The sequence below is a fragment of the Arvicola amphibius genome, chromosome 15 (genome assembly GCF_903992535.2).
Source record: "Arvicola amphibius chromosome 15, mArvAmp1.2, whole genome shotgun sequence".
NCBI classification, from domain to species: Eukaryota; Metazoa; Chordata; class Mammalia; order Rodentia; family Cricetidae; genus Arvicola; species Arvicola amphibius.
Window position 1 is genome coordinate 33,355,919 of NC_052061.1, and position 22,736 is coordinate 33,378,654.

A 22,736-nucleotide genomic window follows, 5' to 3' on the forward strand; every position below is an offset into this window, starting at 1 on the left:
ATTACCAACGGAGCTTACTGGCCATCCTCCCCAAGGATCTAGCACAAACACAATTTGCAGTGGGAAACAAAGCTCTTTAATGTCTCAAAGGAGCAAAATAAATTTTACATTAAAAAATTAGGCAGCAGATGGTACCTCAAAGAACCTTTGGAAACTGGCTGCCTAGTGCAGCAATTTATTCTCAGTAAAGACTGTAAACTTAACGACATTTTAACTCTTGGAGCAAATCCTTACATGCACTAATGATACGTCATATTAATGAAGTCTAGCTCTAATTCAGCTCATATAAGGGGAAGTCAAATTTTGCTTCAAAGCGCCTTTGTCATCTGCAAATAGACATACAAATGTGTGTACCTAGAAGAAAAAACTGGCCAGAGTAGTGACCATTATTCTCCTTTGTGGTGAGATTCTGAGTAAGCAGAATATTGTTTTTCATACATTTCATCATTTGCCAAGATTATTTAAAAAATACATCTATTCTAAATATAAAAAATACTTTTAATGCAAAGCAAAGCAACCTATAGGCCTATTATTTATATCCACTGAGATATCAGGGAGGGAGAAAAATTATGATTTATCTTGAGATTCTGTGAAAATGACGTAATAAATGTTCACATGGATAGATTACAAAGTCAGAAAAATGAAGCAATATATGTTAGCAACTGAAAACTTTTACTATCTGAGCTGTACAGCCAATCTCTTGTTATTAGAGTTCTTTTCTGGGAAGAAAGTGAAGGTCATCTGATGTAGATTGCATGAAAATGGCAGGCGAATACACAAGGGCACATCAGATACACTTTCTCTGATGGAAAGCTTTCTCCCAGTCTGAGGCATGGCCATTAATGTGGGATAATTACTTTAGTTGTACTGGAATACCAATAATGGTGCTTCCAAACCCTCTGAAAAGGAGCTGTCTACTAAGACTGTTTGCTCTCAATAGAGACTGTATACTTTACTCACTGTATATTTTAACTCATGGAATGAATCATTGTGCTAATGAAATAATATTAGTGGAGTCTAATTCGGCTTATGCAAGAAGAGGCAGTCAAATTATGTATAGCACACACAAGAGATTCTGCAGCTGGGAAGTTGCTTGCTTGGGAAGCCTAGGAGGCTCAGGGTGCTAGCAGCAATGGATACAGATGAATCACCAGTCTCTGACTAAGGAAATAAATTACTTTAACAATCAATGTCCAGAAGCCTGTGGGGATGGGTAATGTAGTTTTAGGGTAAACAAAAGATATAAAGGATGTAAATGAAACTGAATTCCTTGAGTCTACAGCTTGTGTTTTGAAAGGTGCTGGGTTACACCTGTATAACACAGGGTACTTCTGGCACTAAGAAAGAGAGAAAAAAAAATCAGCCAGTAAATTTTGGACTTGTTTTGAATTTGTGTTTTCACAATTACTTTGTCTTCATTCTATCGCAGATTGGCTATGGCAGCAAAGACATCTGATGTCTTGGTTGTTTTATGGTCACGGAAACAATGCTGACCTGTTTCGGTCCTGGTGTTGCTCTCAGGACTGACTTTTGATGCACAGCCCTCATCTGTCGCACAGCTTCTCACTGTCTTCTCCCTAGAGCTGTCACAGACAAAGGTTAATTTAAAACTCATAAGAACGCTGCTTCTGATATCACCCGTCTATGCTGCTTAGAAAATATTAGTTCTTCACTTCCCCCCAAATGCTCTAGGACATATTAATATAACCATATATCTGAGATATATTACAGATATCTCAGTAGAGGCTACGATTTTTAAGTCATAATATATATAATAAAAACTATGATTTAAAAAAAGAACACCAACCTTTAAGTGGGAAAGTTGGAAAATTCAGAATTTTCTGTTTTTTTAACTGAAACTTAAGTCTAAAGAATAGAGAGACTATGGTTTTTAAAATGAAAATAGCACAGTTGGTTCTGCTAGCACAAATTATAGAAGAGGCTACTATAGCTATTAGGTAGAAAAACATTAAAAAGGGAAGTGTTGTACTTGAGGTAGTTATTTGGGAAATACAGGAAACGTAGCCTGTGTGCAGGCTCTTAATACTCATTATTTTATTTAATCATAAAAGCCCCTCTACAGGGCTTGGCAGTTAAGAGCAGAGAACACAGATTCAATTTCCAACAACCACATCACAACTCTTTGTAACTCCAGTTCCTAGGGATCTCCTGGACATACATGCAGGCAAACCACTAATATACACAAAATAAACCATTAAAATAATTTTTAAAAATCTCTTCTACTGCCGGGCGGTGGTGGCGCACGCCTTTAATCCCAGCACTCGGGAGGCAGAGGCAGGCGGATCTCTGTGAGTTCGAGGCCAGCCTGGTCTACAAGTGCTAGGTCCAGGACAGGCTCTAAAAAAGCTGCAGAGAAACCCTGTCTTGAAAAACAAAACAAAACAAAAAAAAAAAAACAAAAAAAAATCTCTTCTACTATTATCCCCCTTTTATAGGTATGTAAACTGAGACTCAGAGAGCCTTTAAGAACTATCTAATACACTGGGGACCATATAAGACATTGTAATATTGGACAAAGCAGAACATCTTAACCTAAAGTGTTTTAGCAGTCACTTAAAGGTAACTTTAACAGATTAATGATGGCACTCTTTAAGTAGAAATTTCACTTAGTATATACTGATTTATCTCTATCTTATTATAGTAAACAGGAAATTACAATATATTTAAAATAGGATTGGTTTACTATATATATTTTATATATAAATATTTTGAAATTCCATTTGTTTACAGTAAGATAAATTTTATTTTTATGTAAATTATCCTCAATAAACATTACATTTAAAAATATGGAGACAAGGAAAAAATAGAAAATTAAGGATCCTTTCTGAAGGTTATACCATGAAACAAAGATCAGAAGAAAGATAGCTAAAATAATCAGTCAGTGGTGGTACATGCCTTTAATCCCAGCACTTGGGAGGCAGAAGCAGGCAGATCTCTGTGAGTTCGAGGCCAGCCTGGTCTACAAAGCAAGTTCCAGGACAGTCAGGACTGTTATACAAAGAAATCCTGTCTTGAAAACCAAACCAAACCAAGTAAGTAAGTAAGTAAGTAAATAAATAAATAAATAAATAAAAATAAAGCTAAGATCGCTTGGAAAAGAAGATGTCAGATCAGCAGGTATTGGCTTCATTTATTCATCATCATCATCATCACCATTACTGTGTATGTATAATGTGTATGCATGGGCATACACAAGTATGCCACTGTGTGTGTGTAGAGGTTAAAAGACAACTGTGTGGAGCTGCTTTTCTCCTCCCATCTTTATAGAAGTTCCAGAGATCAAATGCAGGTCACCAGACTTGCATACAAGTACCTTTAGACCCCATGAGCCATCTGGTCAGCTCCAGTTTTCCTCATTAAACAAACTTTTTTTTAACAACTTCTGTAAACCAGTCATTACTATAGGCACTAAAGATACTACAATAAACAAGGTCCTAATCTCATTAGTTTCATGAGTTTATATTCTAATTAGGGGGAAGAAAATAAGTAGTAAACAATATGGGTCGGGGGAATAGCTCAGTGGTAGAGGACTTGCCTAAGATGCCAAAGGACCTGGGTTCAATCCTCAATACTAAAGAATACTAAAGGTAAATAGATAACTAACAGACTTATTACTATGAAGAATAGAAAAATAATGTGGATGTATGCTTATGATATCTTGTTAAACACCGTATTATAGGAAGCAAAATACTATAAAGTCAGATATGTATACATACACATATTACACACACAAATCACACATGTACATATATACACATATATCTAACAACATTGCTGTATTTATTGTGTGTGTTCACGTGAGTGTGTATTTGTGGAGGACAGAAACTGATGTCAGTTATCTTCCTTGATTGCTCTCCCTCTATTTGTTTTTAGACTTGGTCTTCCCTGGAACCTGGAGCACATCTATTTGGCTGGGCTAGGGGGCCAGTGAGCCCCCAGATCCTTTTGTCTTTGTTGCTTCAGCACTGGGGTTACAGACATGCGCCACTATGCCTGTTTTTTATTTTTATTTTTATTGTTTTTGTTGCTGTTGTTAATATGGATTCTGCGACTCCAAACTAATTCCTCATGTTTGTGCAGCAGGCACTTTTTCTGAGTAAATCACCTCCCCAGTCACAAGAAATATAACTAGTATTTATTTCTAGGTGACGAGTAATACATTAGACCAAATGAACAGGCTAATAAATATACTCATGTGTATTTAGAATTTGAAGAAAAGTATTATAAATAGTTAACTCTTAGTAGCAAAATAGAGTAATTTTGACATTTTAAAAATTATTTACATCATGGGGCTAGAGAGATGGCTCAGCAGTTAAGAGCATTGGCTGCTCTTCCAGAGGTCCTGAGTTCAATTCCCAGCAACCATACGGTGGCTCACAGCCATCTGTAGTGGGATTTGATACCCTCTTCTGGCACACAGGCATCCATGCAGATAGAACCTCATATATATAAAACAAATAAATTTTAAAAATCATTTATATCATGAGTAATTTCTATCAAATTAAAAAACCTAATGTAGCTAATTAAAAAGTCTCAAATTACATGTGTTCATTTCAGTGTGGTATGTACATTCATGCGTGTGTCACAACATCTGTATGGAAATCAGAAGACAACTTTCAGGAGCCAGTTCTTCCTTTTTACCATGCGAGTCCCAGGCACTGAACTCAGGTTGCCAGGCTTGGTAGCAAGTACCTTTACCAATTAAGCTATCTCACCAGCCCTAGTAAGGCTAACTCTCAAAAGTCAGGGTTTAGTGTAGCAGATACATCTTCCTTTAGGAGGACTTTATAACAAGAAGTGGAAAACTCTCTATCTAGATGCTTGAGAGCCTCGAGGTCTCTATTCTGTAGAGTTTTTGTTTTGTTAGAAATTTGGCTATGGTGATAAAATTTTAGTTCAATAAGAAAAGACCGTGCACGGATGGTAATTCTGCCAAGAGAGGGTAGAAATCTTGCAATGTCCTTGTTGATACATTGTGACAATGATGAAGAATTTACAGCAATTACATCCAAAAGAAACTACAGTTCAAGAACAAAGAGGGCTTGATTCTCCTCCCTATGAACCTGTTTGTAAATAAACAATTTTATTCCAGATCTGAGAATTCTGCTGGAAAGTAAGGAAAGAAAACTAAAAACTCCCTTCAACAAAACTAAAAATAAAATTAAGAGATTTTTTTCTTACCTTTTTTCCACCTCTAAAAGAAAATTTTCCCTGTTTCCCAGCTGACTGAAATGCAGCTTGGCAGCTTTCCTCTCACTATCACGCACGGCTCGGTCATCTGCAGGCAGAAACCGGGGTCTGAGCATTTTCTTTTTCAGAGTCAATAGTAGTAGGTCAGAAAACCGTATTTACAGAGGAAAAACTGAAGACCAGACTCATCTTCATGAATTAGAGACAAGTCACAACACAATTCTATTATGTTGTCACTAGAGCAAACAGGACCTCAGATGTCATAGCAACAATTGCTACCCAGGTCAAGTACTCCTTCAGGAAAGCAAAGTTTGGACAACAAACAATCTCATATTAAGAGTGAATGTCACATTTTTCTGAAATACTTTTTAACTTAGTTTCCCAACAGTAACTTTTCCAGGGCCATTTGAAATTAAATTTTTTTATTAATAGGAAATATATATTAAGCAATGAAATGATAAGGAAATAAACGCAGACTAGCACATTCTCAGGAGCAGCTTTTGTCCCTGTAAAAGAGCACTGGACTTCTTATACCACTGTAGTTGATGAAACTGGGCACCTGGAAAAATAAGTCTCAACTTAGAAATGTTCTGTTGAGGAGGAAGGAGTGGAGAAACCATCAGCCCAACAAAACTAAAGGTGGAAGTAACTGATAAAATCATAGATGGTCATTCAATAAACAATAAAAGTACTTGTCATACATCCTGCCAACACAGAGTTCCATGAATGTTGACTGATAAACAAATGTCTCCTGCCAGTGCACACTTTGGCTCAACTTCCAAAGGTTAAAAGGCAGCTTACTTCAGTAAAGCTCTTGAAGGAATGCAAGAGGAGGGAGGATCTCACCCAGTTTTTCCAGAGTTTGCAGCGTGTACACAGCAAAAAGCCTGTAATCTGTATCTTTCCTTACAACAGGATTGAGTCTCAAATCTAGTTCTTTGAGGTAGGGCAAGGGTTGTAGTCGGGACACCTCCACTAATGAAGGAATGTTGTTATAATATAAGTTCAGATCTTGGAGTGAACATAAATACTGAATGCCCTGAAAGAAAAAAAAGTACATTAGGCAACTTCACATTGCTGGTTCTTATAAACACTGTTCAACTCAAATCTGTCTCTTCATGTGTGTGTGTGTGTGTGTGTGTGTGTGTGTGTGTGTGTGTGTGTGTAGGTCAAAGGATGACTTAAGAATCTTCCTCAAATTGCTCACTACCTTTTTTTTTTTTAAAAAAATTGTTATTGCTTTTGAGGCAGTCTTCCTGTCTAGCTCCTGGAGCTCTGCTCTGGGTCTCAATATATAAGCCTCAAATTCACAGAGCTCCTCCTGCCTCTGCCTTCTAAGTGCTAGGATTAAAGGCGTGTGCCACTATACCTGGCACCACTTTGTTTTTTGAGACAGAGTGTGAACCTGGAGTTCCCTGATTGGCCAGCAAGCTCCAGGGATCATCCTATCTTTGCTTCACCAGACCTTGACCTTTTATGGTTCTGGGATCTAGAATGAAGACGTCATGTTTGCCCAGCATGCACTTTACCAGCTGAGCCCTTCTTCCTATTTCTTGTATTGCCCTCTGCTCCCCTGACGTGGACACTTTTTGGTTTTTATTGAGATCACAATTTCTTGATCTTCCTAGAAAAAAATTCAGTGACAAAACAGGCAAGTGTTTTCCATGTGTCCTGTGCACCATCATCACCTGAGTCTCTGGGTGTGTCCTAAGCCATGTGTCCTGCGCACCATCACCACCTGAGTCTCTGGGTGTGTCCTAAACTGTGTGTCCTGCGCACCATCACCACCTGAGTCTCTGGGTGTGTCCTAAGCCATGTGTCCTGTGCACCATCATCACCTGAATCTCTGGGTGTGTCCTAAGCCCACCCAGACTTCCTCTCAGAATGGGGACTAAGACTCTGTATGTTTGCAAGTCAGAATCTTATTTCTTTACTTGCATTGGAATGTATTGTACTGGGCAGTGCACGTTTCATGAAGTTTTCCCTGAGAACAAAAAAAATAAATTTTACCTAATATTTCATAAAAAAATGTTTAAGCATAAAGGTGAAAGAATTTTATAGAAAGTAATAAAATATAGTTGGGGAACATTTAAAAAGAAGATCCTATACCTCCCAGGCTAGCATTTTCTGTCTCTTATTTCTTCTCATGAGGCTATGAATTGAGCTTGTCTGGCTGACCATGGACTATGGAACCCACCTTTAGGCTGGTGATCAAATTCCTTGATAAATCTAAGGATCGGAGATTTTTGAAATTTCTGAAAGCATCACCAATAGAATGGATTTTTCCAGCATATGATCCCTGCAATGAAAGAGACTCCACCAGTTCTGAAAAGAGATCATCAGTAGTTGTATTAGGGTCTCTGGCGGATAAACAGCAGTCAGTGAAAATAGGCTCTCTCCTTTCCCGTAGGAATCTGTGAAAGGTCTTTCACCCACAGCCTGTTGGGATAGGATACCTGTCCATTTGGAAAAATAACAATTGGCTCCAGGTAAAACTTTAAAAATCAGCTCTTTAAACTGGGCAGTGGTGGCGCACGCCTTTAATCCCAGCACTGGGGAGGCAGAGGCAGGCGGATCTCTGAGTTCGAGGCCAGCCTGGTCTACAAGAGCTAGTTCCAGGACAGGATCCAAAGCTACATAGAAACCCTGTCTTGAAAAACAAAAACAATAACAACAAAAATCAGCTCTTTAAAAAAATAGTGATATGGTCAAGACCGCGATAAGAAATCAGTGTAACAGCTGCTGGGCTCCCTAATTATCTGGAAGATGTAGTGCAAGTCCCTAAAGCTCTCAAAACAAAATTTACTGATTTATCTGGATTTTCGATGGCTTTGGTCTCTTTAGTTTAATTTTGAGGTTTGGTTTTACTAGGTCCCAGGCTGTTCTCGAACTTTCAGTAGTATTCCTGTATCAGCTTCCTGAATACTGGGATTACAGGCATAAGTCAACTACGCTTGCAAAACAAAATTTGAAAGGAACTGTTAGAATTCAGGTTTTAAAAAGTATTCTCAGGCCGGGTGGTGGTGCGCACAGCTTTAATCCCAGCACTTGGGAGGCAGAGGCAGGCAGATCTCTGTGAGTTCGAGACCAGTCTGGTCTACAGAGGGAGTTCCAGGACAGCCAGGGCTACACAGAGAAACCTGTCTTGAAAAAAATAAAAACAAAGCAAAAACATGCAGGCAAAAAAATTATACACATAAAATAAATCCAAAAACAATATTGGATGGTATGATTGTGTGTGTGTGTGTGTGTGTGTGTGTGTGTGTGTGACTAATTAAAGTCAACTAGACTTTGAAGAGCACTGAAAATAGGTGAATCTCAAATTTTCCAAAACGAAGCCGGGCGGTGGTGGCGCACGCCTTTAATCCCAGCACTCGGGAGGCAGAGGCAGGCGGATCTCTGAGTTCGAGGCCAGCCTGGTCTACAAGAGCTAGTTCCAGGACAGGCTCTAAAAAAGCTGCAGAGAGACTCTGTCTCGAAAAACCAAAAAAAAAAAAAAAAATTTCCAAAACGAACTCTAGCCGATTTGGTAGGCCAAACTGAGAATTGCAACCAAAACCGAAAAGGTGTTCTACAAGATCCACCTTGTAGGCAAATGCCAGAGAACTTAATTGAAACAAAAATTTAAAAGTGCTGGAGCAGTTTGGGCCTCGAAATTTGTTTGTTTGTTTGTTTTTTGTTTTTGTGTTGAGTCAGGATCTCACTATATAGTCCTGGCTGGCCTGTTATTCATTATATATACCAGGTGTGCCTCAAACTCAGAGATCCATCTGCTTCTGCCTCCTAAGTGCTGGGATTAAAGATGTGCACCACCATGCCTAGCCCTCATAAACTTTTAAAAGCCATAAACTGAATATCTCATTCGAGACTTAAACCATATGTTGTAGTAACTGGTACAAGCAGAATCTGGATAGAATACAACAGAGATGATAGTTGCAGACACAGGTCTGGAAGAGAAACAGACAGGCCAACCCTGGGAAGGTGGCACTAAGGGCCTGTTTTCCTGTACTTTCTGAATACAACAGAAGGGGGAGCTCCACATCTCTCCTTCCCCCATGTGAGTTCCTAAGATTAAACTCAGGGTTTGTGGCAAGCATCTTTACACATGGAACAATCTTACAATCCTTTAGCTGCTTTTTTAATGGAACATCATTTTTAAAGATTAACTAATTTTTTTATGTGCATTAGTGTTTTGCCTGTATGTATGTCTGTGTGAGGATGCCAGAATCCCTGGAGCCAGAGTCACAGACAATTGTCAGCTGCCATGTGGATGCTGGGAACTGAACATAGGTCCTTTGGAAGATCAGCCAGTGTTCTTAACTGCTCAGCCATCTCTCTAGCTGAAATATTGTTTTTATTAGGAAAAATATCTTAGCAAATTACACTGATCTTGACTAGATATCTAGCAGACTTTATCTCTTCTTTTAATTTTTTTTGAGATAGGGTCCCATGTAGCCCAGGCTAGTCCCAGACAAATACGTAGTTAAGACTGGCCTTTAATTCCTGATCATCCTGCTTCTAGCTCCTGAGTGCTGGAATTATAGGTGTGAGACAACATGCCTGACAGTAAACATTGTGTTAAAAATAAAGTAAGCCTGTCACTTCAGGAAAGCAACTGGTAGTTACTGTTATCTATGATAACATTTCAGATACCAATATACATACATATATAGAGAAATGAAATATATATGAAAAGACATATATATGTATATATAGGATTTCAGGGCTGGAGATGTAACTCAGTGGTAGAACATAGGCTCAGCATGCACATGGTTCTAGGTTTATTACCTAACACTCTTTTCCTCAAAATAGAATTCCAAAACAGTTCTATCTGCCCACCATGAATTTGATGCTTCCCAGTACTTAGGTTTTTCTAATGAGATAGTGGTAATACTTAAGAAGATCTGGGCTGGAGAGCTGACTCAGCAGCTGAGAGCACTTGTGCTTCTTGTATGGGACCTGAGTTTGATTCCCAGCACTCACACAACATCTTATTTCCAGTTCTAGGGGATCTAACACCCTCCTCTGACCTCTACTGGCACCAGGCACATACAGACATGCCAAAAAAACAAAGATCTCCTTTTTTATATGTTTGTGGTGGTTTGAATTAGAATGGTCACCATAGGTTCATTGAATGCTTAGTCACAGGGAATAGCTCTATTTGAAAGGATTAGGAGTTGTGGCCTTGTTGGAAGAAGTGTGTCACTGGGGTTTCAAAATCTCATGCTAGGCCCAGAGTTTCTCTCTCAGCCTTCAGATCAGAAAGTAGCTCTCAGCTACAGCTTCAGTTCAGCCATGTTCCCTGCCATGACGATAATGAAATAAACTGCTTTTAAACTAAAAGCTAGCCCCCAATTAAATGCTTTCTTTTATAAGAGTTGCCTTGGTCATGGTGTGTCAAACTAGTCCCTCTGAGTGTGGTTGAGAATTGCATGACTGGGGCATCGGCAGTGGCACCAGGATTTATCCCTACTGCTTGTATTAGCTTTTTGGGAACTTATTCTCTTTGGATGGATACCTTGCTCAGCCTAGATATAGTAGGGAGGGCCTTGGACCTTCCCAAAGCAATGTGCCTTACCCTCTCTGAAGAGTGGATGGGGTGGGTGGGGGAGTATGTGGAGGGAATAGGAGGAGGGAAGGGAGTGGGAACTTGGATTGGTATATATAATGAAAAAAGATAGTTTGTTTTCTTTTTTTAAAAAAAGAAAAAAGTTTATAGAATTTTGGATTCCACACACAATTAAAATTCAAGAAATTACAAATTTATCAGTTTTCATCTTTTATCAAAGAAGAAAAATATTCATAATCCTTTTAAAGGCTATAAGATTGACTGTTCATTCAGAGGACTTGAGTTCAATTCCAACCACCCACATGGCAGCTCAAAACTGTTTGTAACTATAGTTCTAGAGAACCCAACACCCCTCACACAGACATACATGCAGGCAAAACACCAATGCACATAAAATAAAAATAAATTATAAAAAAACCCAAACTATGTACCTTTGCAAAGAACTCAAGTTTAGTTTTTAGCACCCATATCAGAGGCTCACAAGTAACTCCAACTCCAGGGTATCTAACACCTCTGGCCTCTAAGGGTGCCTGTATCTACATGCACATACTTAAAAATTATGTTGACCTTTTACTTTCAACTTTTTAAATAATAGTTTAAATTTTTAAAATTTTGAATAATGATAAAAATAAATCTTAAAATATATTAGGTTAATATTTAGTGGATATATTATGACTCTCTTTTAATAAATTAATAAATTCTTTTACCTTTCTTAGTTTTAGATCCTATATGGTAATATTAGCAGATAGAATTTACACTAACAAGAGCTCTTTGAGATTGTGACGTGTATTTTTAAGTGCTAGAGATTGAACACAGGGTTTCATGTATGTATCAAACAGGTGTTCCACCACTGGGGCACATCCCACCTACCCCTTCAATAAAGTTAAAGAATCTTAAGACCATAATAAATGATAATTGCTGAAAGCTGTAAATTAGAATTAGGAAAATCCAAAAAAGTAATTGAAAAGAAAGGGAAGTTTTGAAAACATTGAAGACAAAACTCTAGAAATAGAAATTAAATATTAAAAGGCCATTTTAGAAATGAAGACTAAAGAATGAAAAGGGTCTGAGAAGGTAAATCAGCTTCCCATGAAGCACAAGGACTTGAGTTCAATCCCCAACATACATTTAAAAAAAATCAGGGGGCTGGAGAGATGGCTCAGTGGTTAAGAGTATTGCCTGCTCTTCCCAAGGTCCTGAGTTCAATTCCCAGCAACCACATGGTGGCTCACAGCCATCTGTGATGAGGTCTGGTGCCCTCTTCTGGCCTGCAGGCATATACATAGACAGAAATTTGTATACATAATAAATAAATAATAAAACAAAAACAAAAAAATCAGGCGTGAAGTGTGCCCATCATTCCAGTCCTGGGAAGGTGGAGACAAGAAGACTCAGGGGGTTTGCAAGCCAGCCTGTCTAGCTGAATGGACAAGACTCAAGTTCAGTGCAAGACCCTGTTTCAAAAAGATGAGTACCTCTGGCCTCCACACACATGCATACACAACTGTACATAAAAAAGAGAAAAGTATAAAAACAAGAACAAGAAAAAGCAGGGCACTAGTGGTGAATGCCTTTAATCCCAGCAATGAGAGGCATAGGCAGGCAGATCTTGTGTGTTCGAGGCCAGCCTGGTCTATAGAGCGAGTTCCAGGACATCCAAGACTACACAGAGAAACCCTACCTCATAAAAACAAAAAATAGGGCTAGAAAAAAAAACTGGCTCTAGAGAAATTCCCAGGAATCCACAAGGATGACCCCAGCTAAGACCCTAACCAAAAGAAGAGAGGGTGCCCAAACTGGCCTTGTCCTGTAGTCAGACTGATGAATATCTTAAATATCACCATAGAACCTTCATCCAGTAACTGATGGAAACAGAGGCAGAGACCCACATCGGAGCACTAAACTGAGCTCCCAAAGTCCAGCTGAAGAGTGGGAAGAGTGAGAATATGAGCAAAGAGGTCAAGACCACGGTGGGTTCACCCACTGAAATAGTCTGCCTGAGATAATGGGAGCTCACCAATTCCAGTCAGACAGGGAAGAAACAAGCATAGGTCCAAACTAGTCCTTCTGAATGTGGTTAACAGTTGCATGGCTGGGGCAGACTGGGGAGCCACTGGCAGTGGCACCAGGATTTATTCCTACTACTTGTACTGGCTTTTTGGGAACCTATTCTCTTTGGATGGATACCTTGCTCAGTCTAGATATAGTAGGGAAGGCCTTGGACCTTCCCCAAAAGCAATGTACCTTACCCTCGCTGTGGAGTGGGTAGGGAGTAGGGAAAGTAAGTGGAGGGAATAGGAGGAGGGGAAGGTTTTTTTCTTTCAAAAAAATTAAAAAATAAAAAAGTCTGATGTGGGATGTCCTTCTGTATATGTATTGTTTTTATTGGATAATGAATAAAGCTCTTTTGGCCAATGGCTTAGCAGAGTAAAGTCAGGTAGGAAATCCGAACAGAGATATAGAGAGAGAGTAGGTGGAGTCAGAGAGATGCCATGTAACTGCTGAAGGAGAAAGATGCCCACTGGAACCTTACCTGTAGGCTGCAACCTTGTGGTGATACACAGATTAAAAGAAATTGGTTAATTTAAGATGTAATAGTTAGTTAATAAGAAGCCTGAGCTAATGGGCCAAAGAGTGTTGTAATTAAAATAGTTTCTGTGTGATTATTTGGGTCTGGGTGGCCGGGAAATGAAACAAGTAGCTCCTTTTACACAAGTCAAGTGATGGTGGTACACGCTGTTAATCCCAGTACTCGGGAGGCAGATGTAGTCAGATCTCTGTGAGTTTGAGGCCAGTCTACAGAGCTAGTTCCAAGACAGCCAGGGTTGTTACACAGGGAAACCCTGTCTCAAAAAGCCAAAATAAATAAATAAATAAATAAATAAATAAATAAATAAATAAATGAGAGGGCTGTTACACAGAGAAACCCTGCCTCAAAAAACCAAAATGAATGAATGAATGAATGAATGAATGAATAAGTTCCCTACCACTGAGATTTATTTCTAGCCCTTTGTTTGTTTGTTTGAGACAGGGTCTTATGTAGCCTTAGCTGGCCTTGAACTCCTGATCCTCCTGCTGCCACCTCCCAAATGCTGGGATTATAAATATATGATACCATACTCAGCCGGATAGGGAATAACAATATATATTGTTATGTGAAAGACACCAGCCCCTTATATAGTGTAACTCCAACTTTGAAACATTCTGAAAAAGGCAACAGTGAAAATATCAGTGGTAGAGAAGTGCATAATCTCTGTACTTTGGAATCAAGGCTGGAAAATCACAAGTCTGATAGACCATTTTAGGCTGTATATTTAGCTTAAGACCAGCTGGGCTATGCACTGTGAGGTCCTATATCAAGCAAGCAAGCAAAATTAGAGGCTGTCAGGAGTCTGGGGTAGGTGAGAAATAAATAGATGAGATCCAGCAGTTATTTATTTATTTTTTAACTTTTATTTTTTTATGTGTGGGTATTTTGCCTGTACATCATGTGTGTGCAGTGCCCACAGAGACCAGAGGAGGGTGCCAGATCCCCCTGGGACTGGAATTACAGATGGTTGTGAGTGGCCATGTGGATTCTGGGAATCAAACCTGAATCCTCTTAGGAGCAATTCATAAGTGCTCTTAACCCCTATTTTTCCATTACCTATTTATTTTAAAGCACTGTTAATTATACTGAGGGCTTTGCACATACTAGGCAAGGTCTCTACCACTAAGCTATATCCCCAAACCAATAAGGAATTTTTAGGGTACTGAAACCATTGTTTGATATTGTACTATCAGACATAGGACAGCATGGATTTGTTAAAATTCACAGAACTATACAACACAGAGTTAAACCCTAATGTAAACTGTAGACTTCAGCTAAAAATGTATCAATATTAGTTAAATTATAACAACTGTATCACACTGAAAATTATGACTAATAAGAGAAGCTGGAGGATAGAAGATAAATTTAAGTAGAGAATGGTATATCAGAACTCTGCATTTTTATGCTCAAATTTTCTGTAAACCTAAAATTGCCCTAAAAATAAAGTCTTTTAATAAAGAATAATGAATTATTGATATGTGTTAAAATATAGATAAACCTCTAAAATATGCCAGACAGAAAAGGGCACATTATTCTATTTATAGAAATATCCAAAAGAAGCAAATTCACAAAGAGAGAAATCATATTAGTGTGATTGCCAGCAGCTACGGAGAATGAGAAATATGCGTGATTTTCTATGCAGAGACCATTTGTTCATTCTCGGCCATCCAGACCCAAAATAATCGCACAGAAGCTGTATTAATTGCAACACTGCTTGGTCAATAGCTTAAGCATTTTTCTAGCTGCTCTTATATTTTAAATTAACCTGTTTTTATTATTTTATATTTTACCACGAGGTTCATAGTTTACCGGTAAGGTTAGGGGCCTCTGTCTTCTTAGACAGTTACATGGCGTCTCTCGGACTCTGCCTTCTTTTCTCCTCTATCTCTGGAATTCCCACCTTGCTCTATTCTGCCCTGTCATAGGCCCAATAAGCTTCTTTATTCATTAACCAATGGTAACAAGACATATCCACAGCATACAGAGGGGAATCCCATATCACTAATAGGTCCATGAAAACATTCTGGAACTAGATAGTGGAAACGGTGGCTGTCCTTGTTAGCATTAACTGTCAATTTAAAGACAGCTTCAGTTAAAACTTTGCCTAGATCAGATTTGCTTATGGAAAATCTGTGGAGGACTTCCTTGATTATTAATTGATGTAGGAAGGCTAGGCAGAGCCTTACTCCTTGGCTGAGTAAAAGAGCCAGTAAAGCAAAGGGTGAACCAGTAAGCAGTGTTCGTCCATAGCTCCTGACTGCAGGTTCCTGCTCCGAGTTCCCTCAACAATTAATTGTGGCCTGGGAATATAAGTCAAATAAACCCTTTTCTGCAGTACATTTGGCCAGAGTATATTATCACTACAACAAAAAGCAAACCAGAACAGCTATGTAACTCTCCAAATGTGCTAAAGGACCTTGATTTGTATACCTTAAAATGGTGAGTTTTATAATATGTGAATATCTTTTTAAAATACAAAAAAGATCCCGACTTTCATGATAGTGTATTGGCAACTTTATGATACATAAAATTCCAATACCCTAAGATCCTTTTGTTGTAAGAAAAGCTAAGGGCAATTAGTGATTCCATCAATGACCTGCAGGATTTCTCACGGTTTTCAGTCTCATTGGAAGAACAGACAAAAGGGCATCAGGATCATCACTCCTTTAATCAACCGTCACAGAGACAATATTCTTTTATGATTTGCATGAGGTGCTGGCTGTAAGAACATGTGCATTTGTTTTTAGCCCCATAAAGTGTTAACTGCAAATAAATCAGAAAACTTATCAAACACTGCATTGTCATAGATATTAAGAATCCTTGAGTAGGGGCTGGAGAGATGGCTCAGTGATTAAGTTCACTGAGTACCTTTTCAGAGAAGCCATGTTCAATTCCCAGCATCCACATGACAGCTAACTTCAGTTCTAGTGAATCTAATGCCTTCTTATGGCCTCCTCTGGCATCAGACACACATGTGGTGCACAGGCATACATGCAGGCAAAGAATTCATATACACCAAAATAAAATATAATTGAGGTACATGCCCATTAATTTTTCTTTTATTTTTATAAAAATAATAAAAAAAATAAAACTAAAGGGCAAAAAGAGAACCATTTATAGCTACACTTGGAAGTTGAACTAATAACCTATCATAGAGCTTGTTTCTAATGACAATAAAACCATTTAAAAATAAAGCTTTAAAAATGTCTTCAGGAATCAAAGTGAAAAAAACCTCCCATTAGCATCAATTATGATAATAACCACAATGGATTAGAGCACGCCAAATAGTCTTGAATCGATGATTCTGAGAAAGTAAAGCAGCCCTCATTAGTCACCAAAAAAAGGATGTTGATAAATAAACTCACTTTTAAAACTGGGTGAAACAAACAAACAAAAAAAAATCAAACTTCAATCTTGCTGTTCCTACACAATTGGTGCCACAACAACAAATGGTTAGTGTGGAGATTTTTGTCTTTCTGAAACTATTGCAGCTAATAAAGAACAATGGAATTTCTGTAATGCCTAATGGATTAACAGACCTTGGCAGTCATGTTCAGTGGCTAACCTAAATATAAAGAACATCAGACATTACATATTTCCTCACAGAAGCACACAGTGTTATCCATGAAGCGTTGTGTAAAAACGACACACACAAATCAAACTTGAACTTGATTAAATCTCATATAACTTCTAATGAGGCAATACAGGGAACAAGAAAAAATAACAAACATCTTTTAGGAATAATATAGTGAGTAAAATCCAGATGATAATGAACTCTTTAAAACAAATAAGGCACGTTTCCTCAAATATGATGAAAATTCAAGGAAAAAAGTGGGTAATATTTATAACAAGTTTAAAACATATATTAACAAACTGGCATATAGACTTTATATAGATTTTTAAAATTATGTCCCAATGGGAGAAATAATAGTGTTGGTTGTATATTTGATATTAGGGAAGTTATATACAGTTAGGCATTGTAGTCGGAGACTGCTCGTTTGTTTCCCAGCTGCCCAGACCCAATTAATCACACAGAAATTATATTAATTACAACACTGTTTGGCCAATGACTCAGGCATATTCCTGGATAACTCTTATATCTTAAATTAACCCATTTCTATTAATTTGTGTATCACCACAACACTGTGGTTCCAGTGAGCATCTTTCTCCTTCAGCAGCTATATGGTGTCTCCTAGACTCCACCTACTCTCTCTCTCTCTGTTCAGATTTCCCTCCTGGCTTTACTCTGCTAAGCCATTGGCTGAAACAACTTCTTTATTAACCAATGACAATTAAACATTTTCATAGCATAAAGAGGAGAATCCCACATTAAGGCTTGATGGCACATGCCTTTAATACCAGCACTCTAGAGACAGAGGCAGATGGAGCTCTGAGTTCAAGACCAGCCTGGTGTGCATAGTGAGTACTAGGCAGGCCAAGGCTACATGAATGAGACCTTGGCTCAACCTACTCCCACCTCCACAAAGAAGTTATTATTGGGGCTGGAGATGCAACCTAATGGTAGAATGCCTCACATGTATAAGGATTCAATCCTTATACATACTACACACACACACACACACACACACACACACACACACACACACACTATAGCTACTGCTATAGCTAAAGCACTATGTATTAGAAGCCTAAGGTAGTACTTGAGATACTGTATTAGATAAGATCATAGGAGTGTCTGGAAAGAAATGTATTCCAGAGAAAATGTAACAATACTGTTTATACATTTAAAGACATTGTATAGGCAATTTAAAAATGAACAGAACAAGTTGGGTGGTGGTGGCACATGCCTTTATTCTAAGCACCTGGGAGACAGAGGCAGGTGGACTCTGTGAGTTTGAGGCCAGACTGGTCTTCCAGAGGTCCTGAGTTCAATTCCCAGAAACCATATGGTAGCTCACAATTTATAATGAGATCTAGTGCCCTCTACTGGCATGCAGGCAAACAAGCAGACAGAACACTGTACACATGATAAATAAATAAATCTTAAAAAATAAATAAATAAAGCAAAATAAATTATGATCTAGGGAGAGAGTTCAGTTTATAAAAAGTTTGCCTCATAAGAGGACTGGAATTTGGATCCTTGGTACTCACATAAATATTGGGCAGATGTAGTGGTCTACTTGTAATTCTAGCACTGGAAAGCAGAAACAGGTCATTCCATGAGCAAGTGATCTAGATAGACTAGTCCATTTCATTAGCTCTGGATTCAATGGAGAGACAACTTCATTGTGGCGAGCAATCGAGGAAGATTTCCAGTGTTATCCTCGTGCCTCCACAGACATGCTCACATACCATACAGACATGAGACAAAGAAGTTGCCATTAGCTATCTTAGATGGAATATTTAGTTATTTGAGGAGTTCTTACCTTTGAAAATACATAACAATATATTTATGGATGAAATTATATATCTAGGATTTGCTTTGAAATAATTAGTGCAGAGGTTTATGAGTAGAAAGATGGTAGAATATGTAAAAAAGGATTGACTATGAATTGATAACTGTTGAGGTAAAGTGACAGGAGTTCAGTATTCTGTTATCTCTACTCTTTTATATATTGGGAAATAGTCATAGACTATTGCAGGGAATAGTTACATCTTTAATCCCAACACTCGGGAGGCAGAGGCAGGTGTATATCTGTGAATTTAAGGCCAGTTTGTTCTAAATATGAATCCCTGGACAGTCAGAGCTACCTAGTGAGACCCTATCTCAAATAAATAAAAATTAAAATAAAACAAAATGCTTATATATGTATAGGATATTTCTGGAAATCTGGTAATAGTAATTATCTTTAGGAAGAGGAAACAAGCCCATAAGACAAGGAGGCAAAGTAAAGACTTATTCTTTATTTTACAATTATAATATCTAGTATATAATAAATTAACTACTTTAGCAGCTTTTTTGTTTACTTGTTTTATTTATTTTTTGTTTTGTTTTTGAGACAGGGTTTCACTGTGTAGCCCTGACTGTCCTGGAACTTGCTCTGTAGACTAGGGTGGGCTCAAACTCTGCGATCCACCTACCTCTGTCTCCTGAGTAATGGGATTAAAGGTGTGCACCACCACTCAGCTAATAGCCTTTTTAAGGAACACATAGTTACAGATATCTTCTCTGCTAAATAATTATCATCAACATGTGTTGATCAACATGCTCTAGTACATTTTGCTTATGCACTGTTCTTGACCTCATATTATACCCTTCAGGTACCATTTTACTTCTGTATTCTTCTTTATAGTCTTAAAAAATTCTCATTTTAACTTATTTCCTCTCTTAAACATATCCTTTCCTCCTCATTCTATCTGAATATGGTTTCCCTACTTCCCTGAAACTCTCCTTGTCTAAGTTGTCAAGTGTACAAAGTGTACAAAGGACCAGTCTACAGAGCTTTTATCTGATCTCTTGTATATTTATTAAAGATTTAAAATTGTTTAAATCTGGCTGGGATTGGTGGTGCACACCTTTAATTCCAGCACATGGGAGCCTGAGACAGATTCCTGTGAGTTTGGGGCCAGCCTAGTCTAAATACTGAGGAGATCCTATGTTAAATACAGCTCTCTGTGTGTGTGTGTGTGTGTGTGTGTGTGTGTGTGTGTGTGTGTGTTCGAATGCCATAATTTGTTCTTGCTGGAGAATGGGAGGGGTATATGCCCTCTCCCACAAATATCATTATTTTTTTCTTTTCTTTCTTTCTTTCTTTTCTTTCTTTTTTTTTTTTTTTTAGACTAGATCTCATGTTTGTGGATTCAGTCAGTCCTTGTACCTCAGCCTCCCTAGTAGCTGGGATTATTGATATGCACCACAATGGCTAGGCACAATTGTGTCTCTCCATCCTCAATATCAAGGTGAATTAATACTATAAAATATTAATGGAAGGAAAGACACAGATGTGTACTAAGCCAATGAAGCTGACTTATCTGACTTGTAAAATAGGGGGTTCACAACAGTTTTGAAAAGAAATTATGTGCTGTGCTGAGGATGTTGCCCAGTTGGTAGAATGCTTGCCTAGTATGCACTGAGCCCTAGACTTGACTCCCCGAACTGCATAAGACTGGGTAGAGGGGCAAATTTGAGGCCAGACTTTCATGGTAATCCCTTTCAAATGACCATTACCTCCTCAGGGGTCTGACTTTTGTCTTTAAAAAGACATGAGACCTTGTCTCATAAAAACATATATATTTATATATATGAAAGGTCTGCATCAATTTATACATTAATCAAACTGTTATCTTTGGCTACAGAAAAAAAATTTGTATCATCTTTATTGTTCACGTAGTATTTAACTTACCAGCATATTTTTATAACTTGAAAATTTTAAATTATTAATTAAAAATCCCGATATTTTCTTGTTTTACAAATGAAAAAGGTAGAGGAAGCAGGAAAGAAGTATTTGTTATGGCTATAGCACGGGCTTTGGAGTAAGTCTTGGATTAATAAACCCTGTCTGTACTACCAGCTCTGTGGCTCTGGGCAAGAGTCTAATCTAATTTTACTGATTTGTAAAATGGGAACCATAACAGCATCTGCCTAGTAGGCTTGTTTTGGAGATTAAATGCAAGTAAGACATTTAACACAATGAGTGGCAATAATGATATAATAAACTTATAAGAGTTTAATTAGAAATATTGAAGACTTTCTCAGCTTTCTTCCTTCTTAGACTCTCAGAATGTAAACTATGTGAGTCAAACCCGGGCAGAGGCAGGGTCCAGCATCTCTCAGTATTTATTACCTTTAGGGTGAAGGAAAGGCCGGGGCTCTGAGCTTAGTATGTCACATAAAGCCTCTCTGGACTTTTAAAAGGGAACATCCAGATTGATCAAAGAGAGACTGAAGTTCTTGAAGTTCTTGAGAACGGATGATGGAATAGGGGTGTCCTTTCCCAAGGCATCCCAACCTGGAAAAGTCCTCCTAAGTGACTGCCAAAATTAACACCCCTTGTGCCTCCTCAGCAGCGCCCACCACCACCCTGTCCTTCTCAACACTTCCCCTCTCTCACCAATATCCATTTCCTCCCACTAATGGAGACTTCTGTCAAACTGTCCCTTGCCACAAGGGTCCCTTCCTGCCTGTTGGTACTTCACATTCCTTTCCTTCAATTTCTCATCCTCTGCCTCAGACTATCCCGTTACTTCGTTCTGCACCTCAGTGTAACCCTTCTGCCTCAGTTTCCCCTTTCTCCGCCTCAGGAACTGCTCCCCTGCAGTTCTCTTGCCTCCACCTCGGTTTCCCTTCAGCCTCTGACCCACGCTCCCGACCCACGCCCTCCTGGTTCGGCCCTACCCGACTGCTCCAGGGTCAGCGCCCCCAGGCGGCGGAGGCCCTCCTCGTCCAGATCCCATTGCTCCGCCATTCGCGCCCGCCGCTCACCTGCCACCGCTCGCGAGACCGCCCCGCGCTCGCCAGACCACGCCCCTCGCGCCAGGCCCCGCCCCAGCCCAGCCCCGCCCACTAGCTGAGGACCTCGGTTCTCTAGGTGCCGTTAGAGGACGGGTCACGTGCCTGTCCGCCTGCCACAGAAGTTAAGACTATGGTATGGAGCCTGTCCCTGAGAAGGGCGCCAAAACCACGGAGGTGGCCAATGGGGGAGTTGTTGCCCAGAATGAAGGCGTCGGGAATAGGGATCTGACTCGATGAGGGTCGGAAGGCCGCCCCAGCTTAGAAGAACCTGGGGAGGGCGTGTATGAGTAGCTGAGAGAACATGCTGTCTTTAGCGGTGAACTGCTTGTTCTACAGCACTGAGGATTTGAGGGGCGTCAGGTTTGAGGGATGGAGGAGGTTTGTCTCTTTGAAGGATGGAGGCCTTTGTACCTTAAAGCCCAGGTTCGTTCTAGACGTTGAGCAAGACGGGAGTGACCTTTAAAGGCGAAATCCACTTCTGACAGTTTGGGGGGCGGGTGTCAGATTTTGGAGGCCTGACGGGAACTCCTGAAGTTAGGAGAAACTTGACTCTGGGGAGCTGAGTCCTGGCTTCAGGGCACTGAGGTTCTATCGTTCTAATTTGATTTGGAAGAAGGTTGTATGGAAATGAGATGCTCTTTGGAATGGAGTTGGGATGACTAAAAACCGCCCTACTTCCTGTAGTCGGTCTAGCAAGAAGCCATTTTTTTCAAATACTACAGGCTCCCAAGCTGCTATGACTGGAGGCTCTTCCCTAGGTGTTAATAGTTCTGCACTAGTAAGGCCCTGAACAGTTTTTGGGGAAGAAAGCTCTGGAAAAGACAGTTACTTTCCTAACTTTGACCAGGAAGCGTCCCTTGAGAGTCCTCCTGTGGGTGACACGTGAAGCAAATACTCAAGACCCTTTTCTTTAGTAAGAGCTCAGCCTCCAAGGAGCAAGTTTAGTTTAGTAT

General features: G+C 39.2%; 1 protein-coding gene across 2 annotated transcripts in view; it reads right to left on the reverse strand.

Annotated features, from left to right (window-relative positions):
• Positions 1 to 21,748, reverse strand: part of Lrrc36 (leucine rich repeat containing 36) — a 54,687-nt gene extending 32,939 nt beyond the window's left edge. The window contains exons 1-5 of one of the 2 annotated variants that reach the window (XM_038312867.1): positions 21,667 to 21,748; positions 7,409 to 7,536; positions 6,058 to 6,250; positions 5,203 to 5,299; positions 1,495 to 1,583 (exon numbers count right to left, since the gene is read on the reverse strand). In XM_038312867.1, coding sequence (XP_038168795.1) covers positions 1,495 to 1,583; positions 5,203 to 5,299; positions 6,058 to 6,250; positions 7,409 to 7,536; positions 21,667 to 21,736 — 577 coding nt within the window. In that variant the 5' untranslated portion in view covers positions 21,737 to 21,748. Of the gene's footprint in view, positions 1 to 1,494; positions 1,584 to 5,202; positions 5,328 to 6,057; positions 6,251 to 7,408; positions 7,537 to 21,666 lie in introns of those variants that run through there. The other variant, XM_038312868.1, reaches the window with a different exon arrangement.
• Between the last annotated feature and the right edge of the window lie 988 nt (positions 21,749 to 22,736).